The 25,175-nt window shown below is 42.9% G+C and overlaps 1 protein-coding gene across 3 annotated transcripts; it reads right to left on the minus strand.

The window, feature by feature from the left end:
• Nucleotides 1-865: 865 nt before the first annotated feature.
• Nucleotides 866-21,979, minus strand: mtm1 (myotubularin 1). 3 transcript variants are annotated; one of them, XM_069724687.1, is made up of 16 exons: nucleotides 21,873-21,979; nucleotides 17,049-17,129; nucleotides 15,652-15,724; nucleotides 14,922-15,016; nucleotides 14,266-14,376; nucleotides 13,748-13,849; nucleotides 12,742-12,825; nucleotides 12,310-12,459; nucleotides 9,702-9,887; nucleotides 7,811-7,993; nucleotides 7,583-7,738; nucleotides 7,342-7,389; nucleotides 6,990-7,082; nucleotides 5,843-5,956; nucleotides 5,177-5,353; nucleotides 866-3,428 (listed from the first exon to the last, which is right to left on the minus strand). In XM_069724687.1, exons 2-16 carry the CDS (start codon nucleotides 17,103-17,105, stop codon nucleotides 3,243-3,245), a joined length of 1,815 nt encoding a protein of 604 aa, XP_069580788.1. In that variant the 5' UTR covers nucleotides 17,106-17,129; nucleotides 21,873-21,979; the 3' UTR covers nucleotides 866-3,242. The 3 variants fall into 3 exon arrangements, with proteins under 3 accessions (XP_069580788.1, XP_069580787.1, XP_069580786.1); XM_069724686.1 differs by having other exon boundaries at nucleotides 866-3,425; nucleotides 17,043-17,129; XM_069724685.1 differs by having other exon boundaries at nucleotides 17,043-17,129.
• Between the last annotated feature and the right edge of the window lie 3,196 nt (nucleotides 21,980-25,175).

The following is a 25,175-nucleotide window of genomic DNA, read 5'->3' on the forward strand; positions in this document are numbered from 1 at the left end:
TGTTCACCACTGAGCTGCATCAACTCTTCTTTTAACAACACTCTGGAAACCTTTAGGAACTGAGGAGACCAGTTTCTGGAGTTTAGAAAGTTAAATGTGGTCCCATTCTTGCCTGATAGAGGATTTCAGCTGCTCAACAGTTCAGGGTCTCCTTTGTTGTATTGTTCATGTCCTGATGCTCCAGATGTTTTCAATGATTGACAGGTCTGGACTGCAGGAGGCCAGTTTATCAGCGGACTCTTCTACTAGAGAACCATGCTGTTGGAATACGTGCAGAATGTGGTTGGACGTTGTTCTGCTGAAATAAACAAGACCTTCCCTGAAAGAGACGTTGTCTGGATGGCAGCATATGTTGCTCCAAAACCTGAATATATCATTCAGCATTAATGCTTCCTTCCAGATGTTCAAGCTACCCATGCCATGTGCACTAATGCATCCCTGTACCATCACAGATGCTGGCTGTAGAACTGAGTTGATAACAAGCTGGATGGTCCCTCTCCTCTTTAACCTGGAGGATGCAGCGTCCATGATTTGTAAAAGAATTTATAATTTATCTGATGATAATAATAATAATAATAATAATTTCAGCTTTATTGCAGTCTCTTCTCCTTGTTTTCAGTGCTCTTGTCTCATATCATATGTTATTCACGAGATTAATCAAGGAATTAAACAGTAGTTAATACAGTTTATTATACACTCCAATATTGTATTTTTAACTTTGTATGAATGTGTGTACTCTAAAACACTTCTGTGCTGTGTATGCTGCCTCCCGCCCCCTCCCCTACAAGCCCACCCCACTTTAATATTTTCTGGTAAAAAAAAAAAAGTGGAATAATATAATAAGCAGCAGGGAGTCAGTCAGAAATCCTTAAATTAATTTAATCAGTAATATTTACACAAAAAGAGCCAACCAACGAAGTGAGAGGATATAAGATGATTAAAAGAAACACATCTCAGATCTCAGATTTCATCTTTCAGTTGATCCTGAAACATTTCATGTGTCTTTATTACAAAGCAGGCTATAATGACACCACACCCCCCACCCACCCCACCCTCGATGAATGACGGAGTGAACGATGACAGAGTGAATCTCTGAGAACCGACAAGAAGACGTTCTCCTCCTAAAAATGCCCTCAGATAAAAAACAGAACACAGAAATCTACAAGTTATGCCAACGACTTCTCAACCAATATTACTTTCCTTTTATAAAACTGGAAGATTTTACACTACATAAAATAATTGTATTTTACAACAAATAGAATTTTAGACAGTAAAATAGGTTTTGATTGAGGTAATTACATCATGGTGCTTGTACAAAGTCAAAAATAAAAAAAATAGATTTTCATCTTTTTTTCCCTAAAAACACGACAACACTCCACCTCTCCTGCTCCACCTCTCCTCCTCCATCTATGTTGCTCCACCTCTCGTCCTCCACCTATTCACCTCCACCTCTGCCACCTCTTCTCCTCCACCCTCAGACCTCTGACATCAGAGCCGTGTTCTGTTTGGTAGAACCTTCCTCCACACAGAACCGGGTCCTCCACACTAAAACTTCATCCTGACCTTCCTGTGACGGAAGACACAACAGTGACACCTGCTGGTCAGTCTGTAGACCGATGAAATATCATCTGCCAGAGGAGGGACTGAGCTCTACATCGTTTATGTCTCGTAAATGTCTCTCACACTGTTGAGAACACGCCGAACAGCTGAGGGTCAACAATAAATCTCACAAGAATCAAGGCACAAATCTGGACCTGACCTGACACACCTCACACCATGACTCAGCACATCTCATTCAACACTGAAACATGACTCAGCATCAGGAGTGATGTCACTTCCTGTGGGCGTCATACGAAAAAGAGTTTACAACAGAAGAAACTCCATCACAGAGTTAAAACTGTTCAAACTAAACAATGGAGCACAAACGAATACTTAACACCATATTCACCTGTGATGTGGAGGTTTGTTTCCATGGAGACAGCAGCGCCTCCCACTCTAAACTAAAACACATCAGAACCACATCCATACACACCTGCAGACAGGAAGTGTCCGAAGCATCCGACTGAACACAGACAAGTGATCAGAGGAACAATCCACATCTAGATTCTGTTTCCAATCTTCCTCTTCTGTCCCCACACACACACACACACACACACACACACACACACACACACACACACACACACACACACACACACACACACACACACACACACACACACACACACACACACACGTGTGTCTCTATAATTGTGAGGACGCTCATTGACATGATGCGTTCCTTAGCACTAACCCAAACCGTAACCCTAAAACCGGGTCTTCGGTTTTAGGGTTACGGTTTACGGTTAAGATCAAACCTCTAATTGCACTTCAAAGTTGAGAGTGAGAGGACTCACAAAGTGTGTTTGTCCTCATAAATACGTTTTTTCACCAAAATTGGTCCTCACAATTATAGCAATACAATCCTGAGGACGGTTCAACCCTCATCAGTCTCCTGAGGACGGTGCAGCACACAGGAGGAGTGAAGAGTGAGCGCTGTACGTGTTGATTAGCATCACGCTTTGATCACACAGGACACCCAGCAGCTGAGAAACCTGCTGCGTTTCAGACATTTGGAGACAAACCAGCTGATGGACATGTCTGTCTTCTCCTCCACTCAGGGTGGATGATCTTTGGACAGCCTGTCCTGTCTCTGAGCTGGAACATGTTCTGATGTGATGTGTCACTGCAGTGAAGTGAGCGGTGTGGTTGAAAGCTCCTGAAGAAGAGTAAGAAGACCTGAGTAAAGGGCAGGTGGAGCCGCAGGGGTCCTGTGTGGTCAAGCCCTTGGACTGAAAGCCCTGAATGTCTTTAAGGCTTCACTACAGGATGAGTGTGTGGAGAGAAACGTGTGAACAAGGCTGTACTGTGACGTATTGCATAAGTTACCATCACCACCATCATCATCATCATCATCATCATCATCATCCTCATCACCACTGTGGTGTTAGAGTTAGCCTCAAATCTAAATCTTATTAGCACTCTGTTATCCAGTTAGGACTGCACACTAACCAATCCCTGTGTGTGTGTTTGTGTCTGAAACACATATCAAAGTGAAAGACATAAGTGCAAGTCGTCAACAAGTGTATCTGATGTCTGAGTGTGTGTGTGTGTGTGTGTGTGTGTGTGTGTGTGTGTGTGTGTGTGTGTGTGTGTGTGTGTGTGTGTGTGTGTGTGTGTGTGTGAGTGAGTGTGAGCTGCACTCAGAAGGGAGTGTGTAGGTGTGTGTATTGCTGTGAGGGGGTGGAGGTGGTGGAGGGGGAGGTGTTGGGGGCGGGGCTGTTGGCCAGCTGGGAGGAGTCAGACAGCTGCAGCTGCTCCAGCTTCTTCAAGTATTCGTCTCTGAGAGCCAACAGCTCCTTGTAGCGCTGCTCCACTGGACTCTGCTGCTGGAACACACACACACACACACACACAACACACACAACACACACACACACACACACACACACACACACACACACACACACACACACACACACACACACACACACACACAAAAGAGTCAGACTTCAAGCCCCAAACCCAGTATAGTGTATACTGTATAGAAACCCAGTATACTGTATAGAAACCCAGTATAGTGTATATAAACCCAGTATACTGTATATAAACCCAGTATACTGTATATAAACCCGGTATAGTGTATATAAACCCAGTATACTGTATATAAACCAGGTATAGTGTATATAAACCCAGTATACTGTATATAAACCAGGTATAGTGTATATAAACCCAGTATACTGTATATAAACCCGGTATAGTGTATATAAACCCAGTATACTGTATATAAACCCGGTATAGTGTATATAAACCCAGTATACTGTATATAAACCCAGTATACTGTATATAAACCCGGTATAGTGTATATAAACCCAGTATACTGTATATAAACCAGGTATAGTGTATATAAACCCAGTACAGTGAACCCTCGTTTATCGCGGGGGTTACGTTCCAAATAGAGACCGTGATAGGTGAAATCCGTGAAGTAGTAACCTTTTTTTTTTTTTACAATTATTATACAATGAAATACTCCATAATACATTGAAACCAAAGAACAAAACCTTTTTACAGGCCCAAGCATTTGTTTAACAAATAAAAGTACTGTATAAATGTTTTTTTTACAAATAACTACTGTACTGTAAAATAATAATTTTAATCATCAATACGAACTGAAGGCTTCAAATTGCTGAGATCGGCACCGCCCCACTGCGACCCGAGTCATTGGATTAGAACGGGAGGAAATGAAACATGATTATGAAAACAAATACAAAGTACAGTCGGACAAATAGTGACTCGTGTATTTCACTGCTCTTCTGACTGAGCCGCTGCATCCTGACTCCGCTCTGCAGCGGTTCTTTCTTCTAAAGCCGGCGGTGCAGGTGTGGTTTTTCGAGAGAAGAACATAGTTATCGGTAGTTGTTGTCGCTCTTTTTTCTTCTGGGCAAAAAGATTCTTATAAACCGACATGCCACCATCGATTATTTTTAATTTGGCAAGCTGTTTTACGTACGTGTACATATTAAACCGCAACGTTATTGACAAACAGGTAGAGAAGAAGCGGAGAGACTGTTTAGCCAATCAGAATGCAGAACACAATGCACGATGCAAATCCGTGAAGCAGCGAGACCGTGAAAGGTGAACCGCGTTATAGCGAGGGGTCACTGTATACTGTATATAAACCCGGTATAGTGTATATAAACCCAGTATACTGTATATAAACCAGGTATGGTGTATATAAACCAGGTATAGTGTATATAAACCCAGTATACTGTATATAACCCAGGTATAGTGTATACTGTATATACACCCTGTATAGTGTATATAAGACCCTGTATACTGTATATAAGACCCAGTATACTGAATATAAACCCAGTATACCGTATATAAGACCCAGTATACCGTATACAAGACCCAGTATAGTGTATATAAACCTAGTATACTGTATATAAGACCCAGTATATAAACCCAGTATACTGTATATAAGTCCCAGTATACTGTATATAAACCCAGTATACTGTATATAAGACCCAGTATATAAACCCAGTATACTGTATATAAGTCCCAGTATACTATATATAAACCCAGTATACTGGATATAAATCCAGTATACTGTATATAAGTCCCACCAGGGTCCTACCTGCTGTCGTATGCGGGGGTTCCAGCGGATGTAGTAAGTCACCCACAGCTCTAGGTGGCGCATGCTAGCCACAGGGTAGAGGACGCGGCCGGACTCAGGGGTGTAGAAGGGGTTCAAATACATCTCCATCTTACTGTTGACCAGAGACCACAAGGACACCGTCTTGGAGCGCACCTCCTGCACACAGAGACAGCTGTCAATCATCTGCAGACGAAGTGAGGTCACAGCACCCCTGCATTTGCTGCAGGGCACTGGTTCAGACACTGTGAGGCTCCACCTGGTGGTGTGGAGGGGTCATTCAGGGAGGATGGATGGATGATACACAGGTGGATGGTGAGAGATGGCATCAGTATCAGTTCACTCACTGACCCCATTTTAAATGTTACTGTTTAAATGTTTTATTACACATGTTTCTGTGTCTCTGCCTCTCAACTGGGACATTACTGTGTGATAGATGTCTCCAGAACGACATATTAGAATATATATATATATATATATATATATAGAACATAACATCCTGAATCAACAGAGCAAGGATTCAGTAACAACAGCTGTTGTCTGAGGTGAAGTTTACTGCATTAAAATAAACTATGGGTGTCTGCAGAGAGCAGTTTGGTTCGTGCTCTGACAGTCTGGAACTCAGTGTGGAACGTCCAAGACTCTTACGTGCTGGTCTCGTGCGCTCTCACAGTTGTAGAGGAAGGTCCCGAAGCGACAGCTGTACAGATGATCCAGGATGGTCAGCAGGAGGTGCTCATTGAACTCAAAGGCTGTCGGAAACTGAGAGGAGAAGACACCAGTTACAACCCAGAGTCTCAGAGACAATCAGTGTTTTTCAGACTGAGACACCAAATCACTGGGAACAGGACAGGGACAGGGGTTTCAGAGGTTTGAGGGGTTTTTGTGACCCTGTCATGAAACACACTCTTGAATGTGGTGCTGAGGAAATGTTTCAGTCTGCTGTCAGTCACTGAATCTCTTCAGCTGTGTGAAGGACACATGTATTGATCTAATGTGTTCATGACAGTCCATTGGTTTCAATGGAAACAGCAGCAGGAGAACTGGCTCTTATCAGTCTGTTAACCAATATAATACAAACATATATGTGACAAAGAGACGCAGTCAGTTTCTAACATCTGAAAATGACTATAAAATCATTGATCACTTTTTTTTCCTGTTGAATTGATGAATAATTTCAGTTCTCCATTTATCAAGCGCTATGATTGACAGCTATGAGAGCAGTGATGTGATTTGCTAACTGTATATATTCTTCCATTTCATCCAGATGTTTGCTGCACATCCATGAACAGAAAGCAGATGAAGATGCCCATATAGTTCACACTGCAGCTCCATGATTCACAACTGCAGAGGGTTGACTGTCTCACAGGATATGTTCAGACTGTCGGCCCAAATCTCATTTTTATTTTATCTAGATTGATTTTTGAAGGTCTGAACCACAAAAAAAACATGAAAAGTGATTTTTCCAATCAGGATCCAAACCACATGTAGAGGTTTGAAATGTGACTCCAGTCAGATTTCTACAGATGCGTCTCAGTCCGGACGCTCTGCTTGGTCACATTGGATTTCTTATGTCGCTCACATGGTGACACGCGGTGATGATGTCATTTTCAGAGACAGTGAGAGAATCTATGCTAGCGGTTGGTGATGTCTGGGCACACCAAATCTGATCTGTTCACGTTTAAATACCAGTGTGGACAGTCAGTCCTAAAGATCTGAGAAACAAATCTGATTTACCTGCAGTCTGAACAGAGTAATAAAGTGTTTGGATCAGAACAACAGCTGCTCCACTTACCTGTTTAGTCATCTGCCACACACAGTCGATGAACTGAACAAAGATCGGTGATCTGTCCTGATCTGCATGGTTCTTATCGCCATGACCTATCCGCTACACACACACACACGCACGCACACACACACACACACACACACACACACGCACGCACACACACACACACACACACACACACACACACACACACACACACACACACACACAATAATTAACAACAAGATAATTGTTTTCTTCATCAGTCATTTGAGCCCTTTTCCTTGACTGAATATCATATAAATGTGATGTTTTTTTCAGATTAATATCAGACACACAGTCGATCAGTGAAGACAGGAAGTGGAAAACTTTTACTTACTGAAGCAAACTTGTGTCCAAAGCTGATCCATTCTTTTTCAATCAGCACCTGAAACACACCAACAAACACTTCACTTTTATTCTAATATCATCATCAGTCATAGCAGAACACCTGATGGAGCAGATCCCTCTCTCGGTGTGTGTGTGTGTGTGTGTGTGTGTGTGTGTGTGTGTGTGTGTGTGTGTGTGTGTGTGTGTGTGTGTGTGTGTGTGTGTGTGTGTGTGTGTGTGTGTATCCCAACCTGGAAGCCTCTGAGTGTGCGGTAGTGGCTGTCCAGCATCAACATGGCCAGAGAAGTGAGCTGGGCGGTTCTGTCCCAGCCGTCGCTGCAGTGGACCACCACCGAGTTCCCACTGGACACCTTGTCGGCTACCTGGATGGCTCCTGACAGCACCAGCTGTACACACAAGGACAGGGTCAGTTAAACCGGATCAGGTATACCTGGACAGCCAGTAGCTCGGGGACTCACCTTGACATGCTCCAGCCAGTGCGTGGACTCCAGACTGGACAGCCAGTGGGACTCCTCCACGTTGGGATATACGATGTCCTTGAGCTTCTTCAGGGACTCTCTCATGACATGGATGTTCTGGATGTCCAGGAAGATGAGCTCTGCGTTCTGGTACTCATCACCCTCATAGCCTCCTCCAGTGGCCTGGACATCGAAGAGACATATGAGGACATCAGAAGACATATGAGACTCAGATTCACTGTCTGCAGGACACCAGCATGTATTCAGACTGCGGATCAGGACAGAGGTCAGGGGACGGTTCGGCTTGATGTCTGTGGAGGACACGTGAGGGGCTCTCCTCTGGGGACAGACAGCTCTGATTTATACCAAACTAAATGTCAAACATCAGGGTGTCCTGACCAGGTGACAGGAGGACATTCATCTCTTTAGAGGTGTTCACCGCCCAGCAGAGTGACATGATGAAGGTCTGCTGCAACAGTCATCAGTTAATCAATGAGTCCACGTTGTGTTTAAAGTCCTTTAAAACTGACACACAGAAGGAAACATGGAGAACCTGCAGACACTTCTGACTCTGCTCATGTGACAGACAGGCTGCAGAGAGTCCTCTTAACAACTTAAATAAACTTTCTATCCAGATGCCGGACACATTTTAGTCAGGCAACAAACAGAGAACATGTGGAGTTTTTCCATTGTGCTGCTGTGAGGAGAAAATGACACGTCTGTTATACCACAACATAAACAAGCGTGGAACAATGGCTGCAGTCAAAGTTTGAAGATGATGAAGGTCAGGTTAATAATATGAATTATACAACAAGTAGCTCCGCCCCAGAGATCTGATTGGTCCACTGAACACTTGGAACAAATCATCATGACATCACATCCTGCTCATCACTAGAAACATCACTCCACCTCCTCAATGGGAATATAGAATTAGAATAGAATTTCATATAATATGTAATATAATGTAGTTTCTACTTGTTATAGGTCTATTAAATGACCCATTTGGTGAAGTCGGGTCTCTTTTGGTATTTTTTGGTTGCTCCGAGCACCCGTACCGTAACACCACGGATAGTCATGCACTTCCAATCCTAGCGACGGCTAGCTGGACCGGTTTGGTTTGAACACATGACACGGAGCTAAAATGTTAAAAACACATGAGTCCATGGATATTTTGTTCATCAGATGTCTTTGTTCATCAGATATCTTTGTTCATCCGATATCTTTGTTCTTCAGACCTTTGTTCATCAGATATCTTTGTTCCAACCAGACTGAACTAGCTGATCAGTTTAGTGTTTCTATGTTCTGTATTTATTCAGTTGGAACTAGAAATCCTCTCTGTTGCTAGGTGGTTGCTAAGGGTCGGACTACTTCCTGGAGTAGTAAACATTGCATAAGTTACATAAGAGTCTACTGACGCGACAGATTGTTTTCCTGTTGTTACTCATACCCCATGTATTGCCATGGAAACGGAGGTCACACTAACTAAAAGTTTTATATTTTGAGAGTGAATTTGCCCCTTAATATGAACACATTTAGATTACATAATGTAATCAATATGAGCCTCGGTCCCAACCGCATCACTGTCGTACCAATAATGACGTTGAAGCACACCCGCACATGTAGTGTTGCTGAAGTCAATATGGTATTTATCTCATCGTTCTGCACAGATCTGTGTTCATCCCTTCTAAATATGTGTCTTAATATCAACTTTTCCTTCACTGCTGAGCTTCAAACTTACTTTTCTTGACTTTATGTCGTCTTTAATAATTAATGCATATTAAAAACAGTGTAAATATAAAAATGGACTGCAGATGTCCCGTTCTGTTTCCTGTTGCCCCTCATGATCAGTGGACATACTGTCTATGACTGACAGACTGGAACCAGTTCTGACCTTGTTGGCGACAGCGTTGACGTTGGGCCGGGCGTCATAGATGGTGAGCTTGGTGGTGTCGTTGGCCTCCCGGATCAGGTCCAGGTACCGCTCGTCATCCTTGTTCCTCTTACCGGACATGCCAACGAGAGGCTGACTGCAGCGGACAATAACGGCCTGGTTCTCCCTGTGGATCCACGACAGAACCTGAAGGAACAGACACAGTAGAACCTAAAGGAACAGACATGGTAGAACCTGAAGGAACAGACAAAGTAGAACCTAAAGGAACAGACACGGTCGAACCTAAAGGAACAGACACGGTAGAACCTAAAGGAACAGACACAGTAGAACCTAAAGGAACAGACACTATAGAACCTAAAGGAATAGACACAGTAGAACCTAAAGGAACAGACACTGTAGAACCTAAAGGAACAGAAACTGTAGAACCTAAAGGAACAGACACTGTAGAACCTAAAGGAACAGACACAGTAGAACCTAAAGGAACAGACACTGTAGAACCTAAAGGAACAGACACTCTAGAACCTAAAGGAACAGACGCTGTAGAACCTAAAGGAACAGACACTATAGAACCTAAAGGAACAGACACAGTAGAACCTAAAGGAACATACACTATAGAACCTAAAGGAACAGACACAGTAGAACCTAAAGGAACAGTCAGGGTAGAACAGAAAAATTTAAATGTCAACAAATGGTCCAATAATGCAGATATGAATTTGACAGTGTGAACACTCCACAGTCACTTGCTGATGTAACGTCTGTTTCACAAAATATATTAACTGTGATCACATTACATTCATTGTGTCATATCTCACAAATATTTATGACGTTAGACTGACAGGGTTCGTTATCTGTAGTACATAGTCTGTTTACAGGCTGCTGTCAAATAAAGTGTAGAACTCTAAAATACAACCGTTACCAAAAGAGTTGGGACGCTGTGTAGAATGTAAATAAAAAAAGAATGTCATGATTAGCAAATTACATAAACCCATATTTAGTAGAAAATAGATCACAAGACAACATATCAAATGTTGAAACAGAAAAGTTGTATTGTTTAAAATAATGATCTGCTCATTTTGAATCTGATGTCAGCAGCACGTCTCTATAAAGTTGTTCCAGGATCATGTTCACCACTGAGCTGCATCAACTCTTCTTTTAACAACAGGAAACCTTTGGGAACTGAGGAGACCAGTTTCTGGAGTTTTGAAAGTGAAATATGGTCCCATTCTTGCCTGATAGAGGATTTCAGCTGCTCAACAGTTCAGGGTATTGTTCATGTCCTGATGCTTCAGATGTTTTCAATGATTGACAGGTCTGGACTGCAGGAGGCCAGTTTATCAGCGGACTCTTCTACTAGAGAGCCATGCTGTTGGAATACGTGCAGAATGTGGTTGGACGTTGTTCTGCTGAAATAAACAAGACCTTCTCTGAAAGAGACATTGTCTGGATGGCAGCATATGTTGCTCCAAAACCTGAATATATCATTCAGAATTAACGCTTCCTTCCAGATGTTCAAGCTACCCATGCCATGTGCACTAATGCATCCTGTACCATCACAGATGCTGGCTTTAGAACTGAGCTGATAACAAGCTGGATGGTCCCTCTCCTCTTTAACCTGGAGGATGCAGCGTCCATGATTTCCAAACAGAATCTCAGATTGTGATCCATCAGACCTCGGGACAGTTTTCCACTTCACCTCAGTCCATCTTCAATGATCTCGGTCCAGAGAAGGCGGCGGTGTTTCTGGATCATGTTTCTATCTGGTTTCTTCTTTGGAGAGTTTTAACCTGCATTTGTGGACGCAGCGATGAACTGTGTTCACAGACGATGGTTTTCACAAGTGTTCCTGAGCCCATGCAGTGATTTCCACTCCAGAATAGTGTGTTTTTAATGCAGTGCTGCCTGAGGGCCCGAAGATCACCACCATCCAATATTGGTTTCCAGCCTTGTCCCTTGTGTTCAGAGATTTCTCCAGATTCTCTGAATCTTTTAATGATATTATGAACCGTAGACGATGAAATCCACTAATTCTTTGTAGTTTTACATTGAGGAACATTATTCTTAGATTGTTGCACTATTTTCCAACACAGTCTTTCACAGAGTGGTGAACCTCTCCCCATCTTCACTGCTGAGAGACTCTGCCTCTCTGAAATCATCTTTTTATATCCAATCATGTTACTGATCTGTTGCCATGGTAACCTCATTAGTTGTCAGATGTTCCACCAGGTGTTTTTTTGTTTTTTTTGCTTTACACAACTTTTCCAGTCTTTTGTTGATCCTGTCACAACTTTTTAGTGACGTGTTGCTGCCATTAAATAAAAAATGAGCAGATATTTTTATAAAACAATCAAACTTCTCAGTTTCAACACTTGATATGTCGTCTTTGGTCTATTTTCAATTAAATATGGATTTATGTGATTTGCAAATCATTGCGTGCTGTTTTTATGTATATTTTCCACAGCGTCCCAAACTCTTTGGAAACAGGGTTGTATATTGTCTGTGTACCCAAAGCCTCCTTCTGCTCCACATTCCCTCATGGATGAAATGTAGCTGTGTATTGGATGTCTTCATCATACAGAGCAGAGGTTTTCTGAGTCATGGTGGTCCTCACCGGGATGCGCCCTCTTGATCTGAAGGCAGCCACTCTCCGGAGGTCCTCCTCTTTACATTTGAAGGGCACAGCCAGCACAGTGGGGTAGGTGTCACACAGGTCGTAACTCTTATTGATGAAGGTAATACGCCACTTGTTATTGGGTAAGCCCTGCAGGAGACACTCATTATCATTATCATCATCATCATCATCAAATTTACTTGACTTTTGTTGGATGCTGAGAAAACGTTTGATGGTTTTCTGCTCAGATCATTTCAGACCTGTTTACACCTCACTGTCTCCCTCCTCTTCCTCATCTTTTAAACTTCTCTTCACACAACACTTCTACATTACTCAGCTCTATTCAGCTGTAGAAGCATTGACGAGTATTGATATTAAAAATCAGCAGCAGAACTTGAAGAACAGTGAAGTCCTGATGCTCTTCCCGTTTACCTGCCGCCTGAACTCCTCCACAGGTTTGTAGATGTTCCAGCCATTCTCAGCGTACTTCTCCTGAGTCACGTATGAAAACACAGGCTGTGGACCAACACACACACACACACACACACACACACACACACACACACACACACACACACACACACACACACACACACACACACACACACACACACACACACACACACACACACACCATTTATCATTTTGTTTCTACATCTCCATCTTCACATGGCTGCTGATGAAGGACCATAACAGTGGACAGCTTAATAACTTAGTGGATCAGACGTGTGTCGATCAACACTGAGGCCCCGATGCTGAGTCGGCTCAATGTTTAATCAGATGTTTCTCGTATTAAATGTTGAGCAATGTGACTGGATCACCGATCTGATGCTTTGATTTTGTCCACATATTTAATGACGTTCTATTTTTTTAACCAGAGAAACAGATTGTGTTCATGTTTGAAACTGATGAGTCCAGCAGAACTGTTTCCTGCTCCACCTGTCAGTCACTCTGTCCACACAGAGACTCAACAGGAAGTCCTTTGTGAGAGGCTTCGAATCTTTAAAAAAAATAAACCTGAGCCTGACTCATGACAGCCTGCAGGCAGGTAGCAGAAGAAGAGACCACAGCCGTCCATAAAAGGCCTTTCCAGACATGAGCCCAGCTGATGGAGCTGTGATGTGGGTGGCTAGCTGTGTGTCACGGCATCTGAGGGGGCTGCTTCTCTAGTTACGCATTTGCATGAATCTTTGGCAGTAAATCAAATGGAGACGACTGCGAGCAGAGAATGTGATTTCTCAGCTGGACTGAGAGGTTTTAATATTACAGAACAGTAGAAACAGTCAGTGTGTGTCTGTCCCATTTACAGCAGATACCATGTTCACTGTTCTGTACATGGGACATGAGGACACACTGTACTGAATCAACCAAATTGAATTTCTCCTTCTGTTTCCACACACGAGACAAACACGGAGCAGACAGCAGCAGAGTGTCTTACCAGACCGTGGGACAGGGGGAAGGCATGTCTGAAGAGAAGTTCAAAGATGTCTCTTCTGCTGTGACCTTCCTGCTTCAAGGCAAACCTCAAGTTCCTCATGTCCTGGAAACACACAGACACACACACACACACACACAGACACACACACAGACACACACACACACACACACACACACACACACACACACACACACACACACACACACACACACACACACACACACACACACACACACACACACACACGTAGATACACAGACACACACACAGACAGACAGACAGACACAGACAGAGACACACACACACTTTTGATTTAATTTCTAATAATATTAAAACTCATTGATAAAAATGTTCTACCAGCTATCTAAAATCAATTACACAGGAAGTGACACACATTCACACTGTCTCTCTCTCACACACACACACACACACACACACACACACACACACACACACACACACACACACACACACACACACACACACACACACACACACACACGCACGCACGCACACACCTTGCAGGTGATATCCAGGCCATAAGAGTTCTCTCCTCTGCTCGAGGCCCCGCCCATCTTCTCCACCCGACCAATGGCACCCAGAGCAACATCCAGCATCACCATGACGTCCTGACACACAGACTGAACTGTCATCATCCTCAGCAACACACATAGCACACAACTACACACACCAATGAAATGCCCTCTAACACTGCTGCCTCACTTCCTGTGAATGTGGACTGAAAGAGGCCAAACGTACCACAGTGGGAGGACTGGAAGAGAAACATGATGGGAGCAAACAGGTGGTTCAAAGTGTGGCAAATCTAACAGGAAGCTGTTGCACAAGTTGCTTCTGATCACAAGAACAACAGTTTGATTCTTCCACGTCAATGTATTTAAAAAGAAATTCACACAAAATATGAATATTGTGCAACAAAAGAAGAACTTTGTATTTTTCAGAAGGAGGAAGATTTTCAGAGTCAATAAAGACATCAGCAAATCACAAGATGCTGCTGTTCACAGCTCATCTCCTAAATTACCAAAATAATGTAGTTACAGTGCTGAATAAGTGAGAGGCCCACGGTGGAGGAGCACAGGAGGTGTGTGTCATCACAGACATGTAACACGTTCTTTAACACAGTATCCAGTCAGCAGCCACCAGGACCTGAACTCACCGTGTCCGAGCTCTTGAAGTACAGCCGGTAGTTGGTGATGAGCACTTTGCCCTTCACAGCTCCGTTGAATGGACAGATGTAGATGATGTCTTTATCTGACAAACAAACACAAGACTGATGACCCGGCTGATCTTCATCTCATCTCACTATTACTGATCTTCATCTTCATCTCACCCTCACTATTACTTCCTTTTACCACATGAGATCAGGTGTCATTATTATTTATGGTTAGCAGGGAGGACTGTAGGAGGGCAACCACCACACACAGGAAAGGAATACGAAGACGAGACAAAGAGGAGAGGAAAAGGAAGAGTAGAGGAAGATGAAGAGGAGAGAAAGAGAAAAAGGAAAAGAAAGAGGCGAGGAAGAGAAAGAGAAAGAAGAGAAAGAGTGAGAGAAAGAGAAAAAGATGAAAGGAAGGGTGAGAAAAGAGAAGAGAAGAGAAGAGAAGAGAAGAGAAGAGAAGAGAAGAGAAGAGAAGAGAAGAGAAGAGAAGAGAAGAGAAGAGAAGAGAAGAGAAGAGAAGAGAAGAGAAGAGAAGAGAAGAGAAGAGAAGAGAAAGTCATACAGTCATAAAAACCTTCTTCAATGAGTGGAAATAAAGAACCCAGAGAACACATGGAGTGCGGTGATAAAGCCCAGGTGATGAACAGCAGGTCAGGTGATGACCAGCAGGTCAGGTGATCACCAGCAGCAGGACACAGTGATCTGACTCAGAGAGGACACTCACCTATAATTCTGTCCTCTCCAGGCAGCAGAGACACATCAGCTAACAGCTCCATCTTCAGAGACTCTCTGGGTGTCTGCAAACACACACACACACACACACACACACACACACACACACACACACACACACACACACACACACACACACACACACACACACACACACACACACACACACACACACACACACACACACAATACATCACTATCACTACACTTCACAGGTCACCTGTACACTAGGACATCCAGTGATTATGCACAAGACATCCGTCCTCCGGGACATCCCCATGTTAATTTTTCTCCAAAGTTATCCTGATTTGAAGGACTCTTGGGGTTGGAGGAAGTTAACATGCTCAGTCTGTTCTCGCATGTTCTCTTCAGTGATTGTGTGTCTCTGCTGCGGTCTGATGGGCACATACTACGGCCATGACACCATGACACCACTATATCACAGCAACCCCAGCAGGGCTATTGCTTAAATTTAAATTTAAATATCATCATCATCATCATCATCATCATCATCATCATCATCATCACTGCAGTGACTTACAAAATGTCATTTATTTACTGCACTTTGAACAACTAGTGGTTGTTTCCCTCCTCCATCCATCAGCTGTCAGTCTCCTTCCATGTCTGTCCACACTCATATCATACATGTAGGGAACATGTATTTTTGGTGAGTGCACACAGCCTGAGAGCGTTTTCATTATTATTATTATTATTATTCAATGACATCTTCTTATTTGGTAAAAAGAATAACCGAACATGTTTAATAATTTTTACAATAAAATGTTCACCGTTCTGTTTATCCATTTTGTAAGTGCTTTAAGATCCAATCATCTCTACAGTGTTTGTCCTGTAGTAGCGTTGATAAGAACTCAACACTTCCTGAATATGCCTCAAATTAAAAGCCTTCTGATGTTTTAATTAGCAGAAACCCTTAATTTCTTAACAAGCTTTTTATAGTGAAACATAACTGCTTTGAAGTTCTAAAATGTGACTAATCCAGCGTTTAATAGCGGGGAGAGATCTTCTTTTATTTGTTAGACCGAGTCATTTTCAACATTTGAAACAGAAACACTTCCAGTTCCTCTGACTCTCACATCTGGTGATCCGGACTCAGGTCTGGCTACACAGACCGACATCTGGGTGTTGGTGGAGCAGCAGAAAGGATGTGATCCCTGTCAGGAAAGGAAGCTGCACCTCTGCAGGGTGTCAGCTGACTGTGCTGCTCAGATCATGGAAGACTGAAATATTTTACACACTGTACTGTAAAACACACACACACACACACACACACACACACACACACACACACACACACACACACACACACACACACACACACACACACACACACACACACACACACACACACACACACACACACACACTTACACTGGGGATGTGTGTGTCCAAGGCGTTGGAGTTGTAGACTGAGACTGGTGAGGCCATCGCTCAGGGATGGGCTTCCACAGGCTGAGACAGATACAGAGACGTTAGTGGGTCATCACATCAGAAACCAGGCGTTAAAACAACTTTAACAACCGAAACAGCAGAACACAACTTCTACAAACACTGTTGACATGGATCTGGGTAGAAAAAACACAACGGCACGAACCCAACCAGGTTTAGTTTTAACGCAATCCATATGTTAACCACACATGATGACCAAACTGTAGGATTATACGTCTTCTGTGGTGGATGAAATCAATACATCTGATGTTTTTTTTACACTTAAAGGAATCATTTGAACAATTTAACAAAACATAATCAATTGTATTACCATGTTGTACATTTTAACATATTTGAATGATAACAGGTCTAAGATAGAGGTGTTGAAGAGGTGAGCTCTACATCCATGAGTAGAGCAGCTGATTGGAGTCTCTGATCACTAGCGGACTCCAGAACCAGCAATCAACAATACACTCAGCAGTCAGGTAAAAGTAAGGTGAGTAAGAGGTGTTCAGTGGATCTCCACGTAACACCGCATTTCAACTGTCACTTATCGGTCATCATAGTAACGCCTCTAAGAGACTAAAACACTTGACCATCAACTGGTAAAATAAAATCACGGCTGAGCTTCAAAGAACTAGACCTAAACACCTACAAATCTAAACAGGTAAACATGTAAACACCTAAACAGGTAAACACCTAACTATGTAAACACCTAAACAGGTAAACATGTAAACACCTAACCATGTAAACATCTAAACAGGCAAACACCTAACCATGTAAACATCTAAACAGGTAAACATCTAAACATGTAAGCATATAAAAGGTAAACACCTAAACAGGTAAACACCTACACATCTAAACAGGTAAACATCTAAACACCTAAACATGTAAACACCTAAACGGGTAAACATGTATACACCTAAACATGTGAACACCTAAACATGTGAACATCCAAACAGGAAAACACCTAAACAGGTAAACATGTAAACACCTAAACATCTAAACACCTACACATGTAAACAAGTAAACACCAAAGCATCTAAACAGGTAAACATGTAAACATCCATCGGGACCCATCAACTCATAGGAACAAGTGTTGAAGACACTCCTGGATTCTGTCAGCCTCCCGTCTACATCCACATCAATATCTGAGGGTTTAAAGTCTGAAAACTATTTACTGTCTCGCATTTATTTTCTAACATAAAAATAACAACTACAATTTTTATATGGATCTCTTAAAACTGGTCCTGAAAGAATCAGGACTATAATGTGTAGTGAGTGATACACATTCTGGGAGACAGATGATAACTGTACAGCCCATATGAAATATATGAAGACACAGATATACAGTATGTGTGATACGGCCTCCTCAAGACTCCTTCTCATTTTAATCAGGTTGAACAAATGCATTCAGTCAATGTAATGTGTTTAGATCATAATGTTGATTTCATCTAAACTCCACTCACTGCCAGTCTTTATATAGAGGATGTTTAAACCATCATAATGAACACTGACTTCATGTAAACAAGCCAACACAACCAGTGAAATCAAATTCTACAAGACTTAGCATTGGAAGATGTGAAGATACATCCAGTAAGAGCTGGAAACTGGGAATGATACCGACTACATAAAAAACACTGGTATGAATGTAGAAATACTTCCTGATAAATATTCATCGCTATCTTTATTCGACTTTTTTCTTTGCTCTTGTATCTTATCCTACGTTTAGTATTGATGCTGAAGTGCTGTTGTGTTTCTGTCTGTCAAAACTCAAAAATAAAATACAAACGAAAGAGAGAGATTTGGTGTGACAGCTGGAATAAGGTGCTGCAAATCAGTGAAGATGGAGGTAGTATGTCTGACAGAACCAGGACCGGTCCAGAACATGAGAAGGTGCATCAGAACTCACCTTAACTACAGTCACTTCAGATAATATCTAGACCACTTTACTGGGTCGATTCTACATCTACACAAGCTTTTCCAAACACTCTCATTTCCAAAAGTATTCCGGCGCTTGTTTTAGCCTCTGGCAGCAGTTCCAGCTCGGACTCTTCATCTTCAGGTGTCCCTACAGATGTTCTGTTGGGTTTCAGTGTTCATCTGGGCCCCTGAGGGACAGTCACAATGTGGTCTGGGCCCCTGAGGGACAGTCACAATGTGGTCTGGGGCCATGAGGGACAGTCACAGGGTGGTCTGGGGCCATGAGGGACAGTCACAATGTGGTCTGGGCCCCTGAGGATCTCTACACTCTGGAGCAGCATTTAATCAGGGACCTTTCTGTGATTAGATTAATTCATCATCCTGATGCTGTGATTGATGCCCAACTGATTTATTGGATGGTCAATTTTATTATGTATCACAGATATATTGTTACGAACACAGCGATCTGCTTCATATGAGATTTATATTTTGTACGTTACTTTAATTCTCTTTAGTGACATATGTGATTGAGCTCCATCTCATCCGCAGGTCTACGGTAATATCTCTGATGTGACACAAACACAGACCGTCATCATATTCTTACTGAACATGTGACTTTAGAAAAACATCTTTTCAGTCAGTGTTAATAAAACCAGAACTGACATCAGCCACATCACATCACATCGAAAATAAAAGAAGCCTGAACAGTCGTAGTTCTACGTGGTTTTATTCTTGTCCCGATGACTTGGACAACTTTGATCTGCAGATCGGTAGTTAGCTGTAAAGTGTTTCAGCAGCATAAACGTCTCCACATGCAGGATGTAAACTGGGCACAATGCATTGCTTCAGAGTGTGCAGGTGTAGAGTGGATCGGGCACTCACAGTTCTTATTACATTCACAGTGAAGTTCACTGTTTCAACACATTGATGTCATGTTAAACAATAACTATAATTATATATTATATTTATAAAACTAGAAATACTCTACACCTCTCCCCCCAGACAGCTCTTGTCTATGTGCTCTGAAATAAACACCTGACTGATGAAGTGTTCGTCACTCCAACAGATTCACACTACTGCAGAGGACTTGTGAAGCTCTGTTACAGCTGTGGTTCTCAACTGGTGGACCGCAACACAAAAGTGGGTCGGAGGCCCACTTGAAGTTGGTCATGGAAAAAAAAGTAGAGGGGAAAAAAGGCAAACTTTTATTTTGAAGTGTAGAGGATTTATGATGCTGTACTTCTATTTCAAAGTACATTCCTTTCTTATGATACACTGTGCTGCTTTCTGCCAGCGTGGTCACGACAGAAGTGACCAAAACTAGCGTGGTCACTTCAGTAGTGAGCTGGAGACGTTCTGAACATGGAGACTCAACGGGGACGTTTTTACACTGAGGACACAGAGAGGGACCTAAACCTCAGTGTTGTACACATGAAACCATGAAGCCAAATATGAACACTAAACACTCCGCTCATAAATACAAACAAAAGTACTTTCAAAGTCGGCTCCATCAGCCGAGGGACACTCAGCATCTCAGCCAGTCGCTGCATGCTGCTCAGGATGGAGCTCTGCTGCCCTTCATGAGTTCATCTTGTTTAAAAACCATGTATATATCTGGAGTTGAAGAGTAGTCTGCCTTTTTAGTTTTACACCTAGTTGCAGGGCTGAGCAATTGATCCTTATAAAATTAATCAAAATAAAATCATGAGCTCGATTCATGCCTCTATGCGATCTTATTTTTAGGTGACAGCGTTCCACCACGTGATGCTCAGCAGCAGAAAAGGCAGCAAAGTAAACTGAGTGAAAGATGACTACAAAAAGACCGAAAAATTCAGGTTCAAAGGTTAAATAACAGACTGATTCATTATATTGAAAATGGAGCGCTTCCTTTCTGTTGTCCACAGTTGATATGCAGGTATCAGGACAGGCGTCAGGCAGCGTCATACCCCCCCGCTGAGAACTAAATGCACCTCAAAGGAGCGCAAGGAACGCTGAAGCTACCAGACGTTGTAAAGATCCGTCTGCTGTTTAAATGCGATGTTATCTTCCATGTCAGGTTCATCAATGATGATGAATGATCCACTTGTACACAGCAGCTCCACCCACTCTCATCCACCTGTACACAGCAGCTCCACCCACTCTCATCCACCTGTACACAGCAGCTCCACCCACTCTCATCCACCTGTCACTGACCAGCAGCACTCAGTAACATCCACCCTGCTGATGGATTCCTCTCCAGTACACAGCAGCTGGTGCAGGAAGCAGCCTGCGGTTCTGTTCATATTAGTTGGACCACTCTAACCCTCAGAACGAGCAGCTGATGATGACGATGACAAACTCTTCATCACAACAACAACACGTCCGTTTGGACAGCACTGACGTGGAGGCTGACAGGCCCGCTGAGGTACACAGAGACCTGAAGGGCGGTCCCGGTGCTGCTGGGGGTCCAGGTCCTTCCACAGACTACCAACCTGCGGTGGTACCAGGCTCAGAGCCACGAACACGGCCGGATAGTTCCGTCCACTCTCCTCACCGTCCACACAGCACCAGGCCTCAGACCGGGAAGAATTCCCGGTGAGATGTGAGCTCCCAGAGCCGCTGAGAGTAAAGGAGAGCAGGGCGCCTCCAAACAGCCTCAACTGAACTTTTCCAACTTGGCCCTTCCAGCTCACAGCTGTGCAGTTGACCAGGAAATAGCGGAGGCCTACACGGAGCCACAGCTTGTTCCGCCACTAACTCGGCCTATTTTGGAGCTCCAGGGACCACAAAGCTCCGACAAAGCCGTCCGGAGGACGCCTCACACGGATTCAGGTCGCCCAGTCGCAGCCAAATGTCTTAACTTACCCGCAAAGTGCGATTCTCCCGCGGCTCAACGTCGATCTGTTCCCCTCAAGCCTCAGCAGGAACTCACTCTCTGTCACGTGCCCCGCTGTCATGGCGCCGATTGGCTGGTTGTCAAACTGGAGCTCGCAGGGCATACTGGGAAGGGTAGTTTTCAAATGAGTTGTCGTATCCTTTTTTTTTTTTTTTTTTTTAAATCAGCTCTAAGTGACAGTTTTGTTTGATTGTAGAATCTATAAATACACAGCATGCAGGACGAGGCCTCGTTTAATGTGTAATTTAATACCCTTTGTAAATCTAATAATATCAGAATGTACACATAATAATATCAGAATATATTAATCTAAAAATATCATAACATAAATGTAACAATATTAGAATATATACAGCGCCCTCTACTGGTGCCCACAGGGTGTGCGACTGTGTGGCTCCACCATACTCAAAGTCAGTGAAAGCTCCTCCGGACTAAAGTGATACAGCAGACGTGGTCCCTCCACACAGCTGCAGTCCCAACCTGCAGCAGTAGAGGGCAGTAGAGGTCTCAAAAGAGTTTTATTCTCCAATAAAGATTCATATTAAAGTTTCACATTTTCCTGGAGTCCTGATGTCCCTCCTGAGGGACGGATCAGGTGTGTCACCTCTTTCAGACCACCATCGTTAGTCCATGTTTAGATTAATAATGATGAGATGGCAACTTGTTCATGTGTGTCTTCATCACATCATAAGTCTGACTAGTTCAGTTTTTCTCTGCTTATGTTCAACTTCAGTCTCAAATAACTTTTTTAAATATCTCAAACACGGCAGACAATATGTTTCATTTTCTACATGAGTCTTTAACATTTGTAGATTTCCATTTCTCTCATAGAGCAGATAAATAAACAGACATGACGTCAGCGTGATTCACTTTACAGTGTATCAGTGAGCCAGCAGGTCACAGCAGCCTGTGGTGGAACACAGGAAGCACTAATGAACTAAATGACTACTTTAATCAATGTTGTCCTCTCAGCTGTGTGGACAGACATCGATCCAACACATGGACACACACACACAACAGAATATCTGTGTGTGTGTGTGTGTGTGTGTGTAAAGGTCTGCGTGATCTAAACTCTGTTCGCTGCTTAATTTCTGCACCATGAAAACATCTTTCATCAGATTTGCAGCATTTTGAAACACAACATCATTTCCTCTGACGTTCATTTCACCAAACAGACTGTGCAGGACTCTCACACATACGCACAATCTGCAAGCAACAATGAATCTGAACAGGATGATGCAGAGTCACCTTGCTTTGGCCATCAACCTTTACAATGAAGGAGCACTAAATGCATCCCAGAGTGTCTCCTCCTGTACAAACTACAACTGTATCACGGTCAATGTGTTTCTACTCTGATACTCTACATTTCTATTCAATCTGTGTTAAATTTATAAATGTTTAAAGGAGGTGGGACCCTCGGAGGAGAAACAGGAGCTCTGATTGAACAGTTGTTACTTTCTGTTGAGATCAGCAACAGGTGGAGGGACTCACGGGGTCAGAGGTCAACAGCTGGTCTGTTTTACATTTCTATCAATTCTAAATAGAATCAAAACTCATTACCTAACAATGGTAAAGAAATTTTATATTACTACTGCTGAACTAAGTGTTCTGTAATTGTAATGTTTGTGAAGTTTATCATCACTTCAGACTCAAGTAAGTCGCTCCACACTGATCTTCTGTCAGATCTGATGTTCCAACATGAACCTTCCTCACACTGCTGCTGTCTAATGAACTAAAATAATTCATATTTCTTTATTTCTTGGTTGAATACAATAACACAACAAACATTATGCTGAATATACCATAAATCTGCCTGAGCATCATCCTACTGACATCCTGGTTCTTCTAAACCGGCCGATCTGCAGAGCAGAATAACATCCACACCAACACATTACATCAACACTGAGACATCAGAGCCAACCTGATATCATGAAGGTCTAGTTTGTCCCATCAGAACAGCTCTACAGGACCTGTACAGGTGTCCTGTAGTATCAGGCAGCAGCAGACAGGTCCTGGAAGCCTCCATGAATCCGACTTGTTCTTCCAACATCCCAATCAGACTGAGATCTGGTGAATTAGGAGGCGGAGTCGACACTTTGAACACTTTGTGTCCCTCAAACTGTTCCTGGAGAGGGTTTGCAGAATGTCAGGGTGCATCATCCTGCTGAAGGAGACCCCTGCTGCCATGACAACCAGGTCTGTTACAAAGTGTCAATTAATTTCAATTCAACTTTATTTATATAGCACCAAATCACAACACAGGTTATTTCATGGCACTTAACACATCAAAGTCCTTACAGCAGAACTTTACAATATTATACAGAGAAACCGACAATTCAACAATTCCCACATAAACTAGGAGGGAAAAAACTCCTCTTTAAGGGAGAAAAACCTCCAACAGAGGGAAGAAAAACTCCCTTTAACAGGGAGAAACCTCCACAGAACCAGGATCAGAGGTGGGCGGAGCATCTGTTAACAGAACCAGGATCAGAGGTGGGCGGAGCATCTGTTAACAGAACCAGAATCAGAGGTGGGCAGCCATCTGCCTCGACCGGCTGGGGTGAGAGGAGAGCAGAGAGAGAAAAGGACAGCATAGAGATAGAAGAGAAGAACTGTTGGTGGAGACGACAATCACAGAGCAGAGACATGCAGCTCCATGACGGGACATCTGGAAAAGAAAGAACAGAAACTACATGAGTGAAGGAACTGAATGGAGACAACAGATAATAAGAAGAAACTATGGGAGAGAAAAAGATGGTGAGGTATGAGTCAGTTAAAGAGTAGGAGGAAAGAAAAGAAGCTCAGCATGTAACGAGGTCCCCCAGCAGCCTTGGCCTATAACAGCATAACTAAGGTCAGATTATTGACACCATTGTTATTGGAAAATACTAAATTTGTTTTTTATTTACTTTGAGTCTTCGAGACTGAAAAAAAAATCTAAAGATTTGCTCCATTTCTTTCATAACATTTATTAATGCTATGAATTTGTAAACAAAGTTATCAGATGTGTATCAGTGAAAAAAGATATTTACAGGTCAATAATGCTGATGTTCTGCTGCACCGAGACCAGTTCAGGACGGATTCAAACAAATAAACAAACACTGATGTTAAAACGTCCTGTAGAGCTTCACATCATCGGTCTTCGGTCTGAGTCAGCAGATCTGATCATTCAGGAGAATAAAAACCTCCCAACATCCTTCTTAGAAGTCTCTGCACGTCGCTGTCATCCCTCTGTCACACACACACGCACACACACAGATAGCGGAGGGGGA

Source organism: Brachyistius frenatus, unplaced genomic scaffold (genome assembly GCF_029030835.1).
Source record: "Brachyistius frenatus isolate BFR_SWC_R1_liver_20210118 unplaced genomic scaffold, ASM2903083v1 Contig_391, whole genome shotgun sequence".
NCBI lineage: Eukaryota > Metazoa > Chordata > Actinopteri > Embiotocidae > Brachyistius > Brachyistius frenatus.

Coding starts and splice junctions, on each gene's coding strand:
- mtm1 (XM_069724685.1), bottom strand. CDS start 17,105: ATGGCCTCACCAGTCTCAGTCTACAACTCCAACGCCTTGGACACACAC. Junction 12,826..13,747: donor TCCCCCTGTCCCACGGTCTG/GTAAGACACTCT, acceptor GTTGGTCCACAG/CCTGTGTTTTCATACGTGAC. Junction 12,460..12,741: donor TGGAGGAGTTCAGGCGGCAG/GTAAACGGGAAG, acceptor TGTCTCCTGCAG/GGCTTACCCAATAACAAGTG.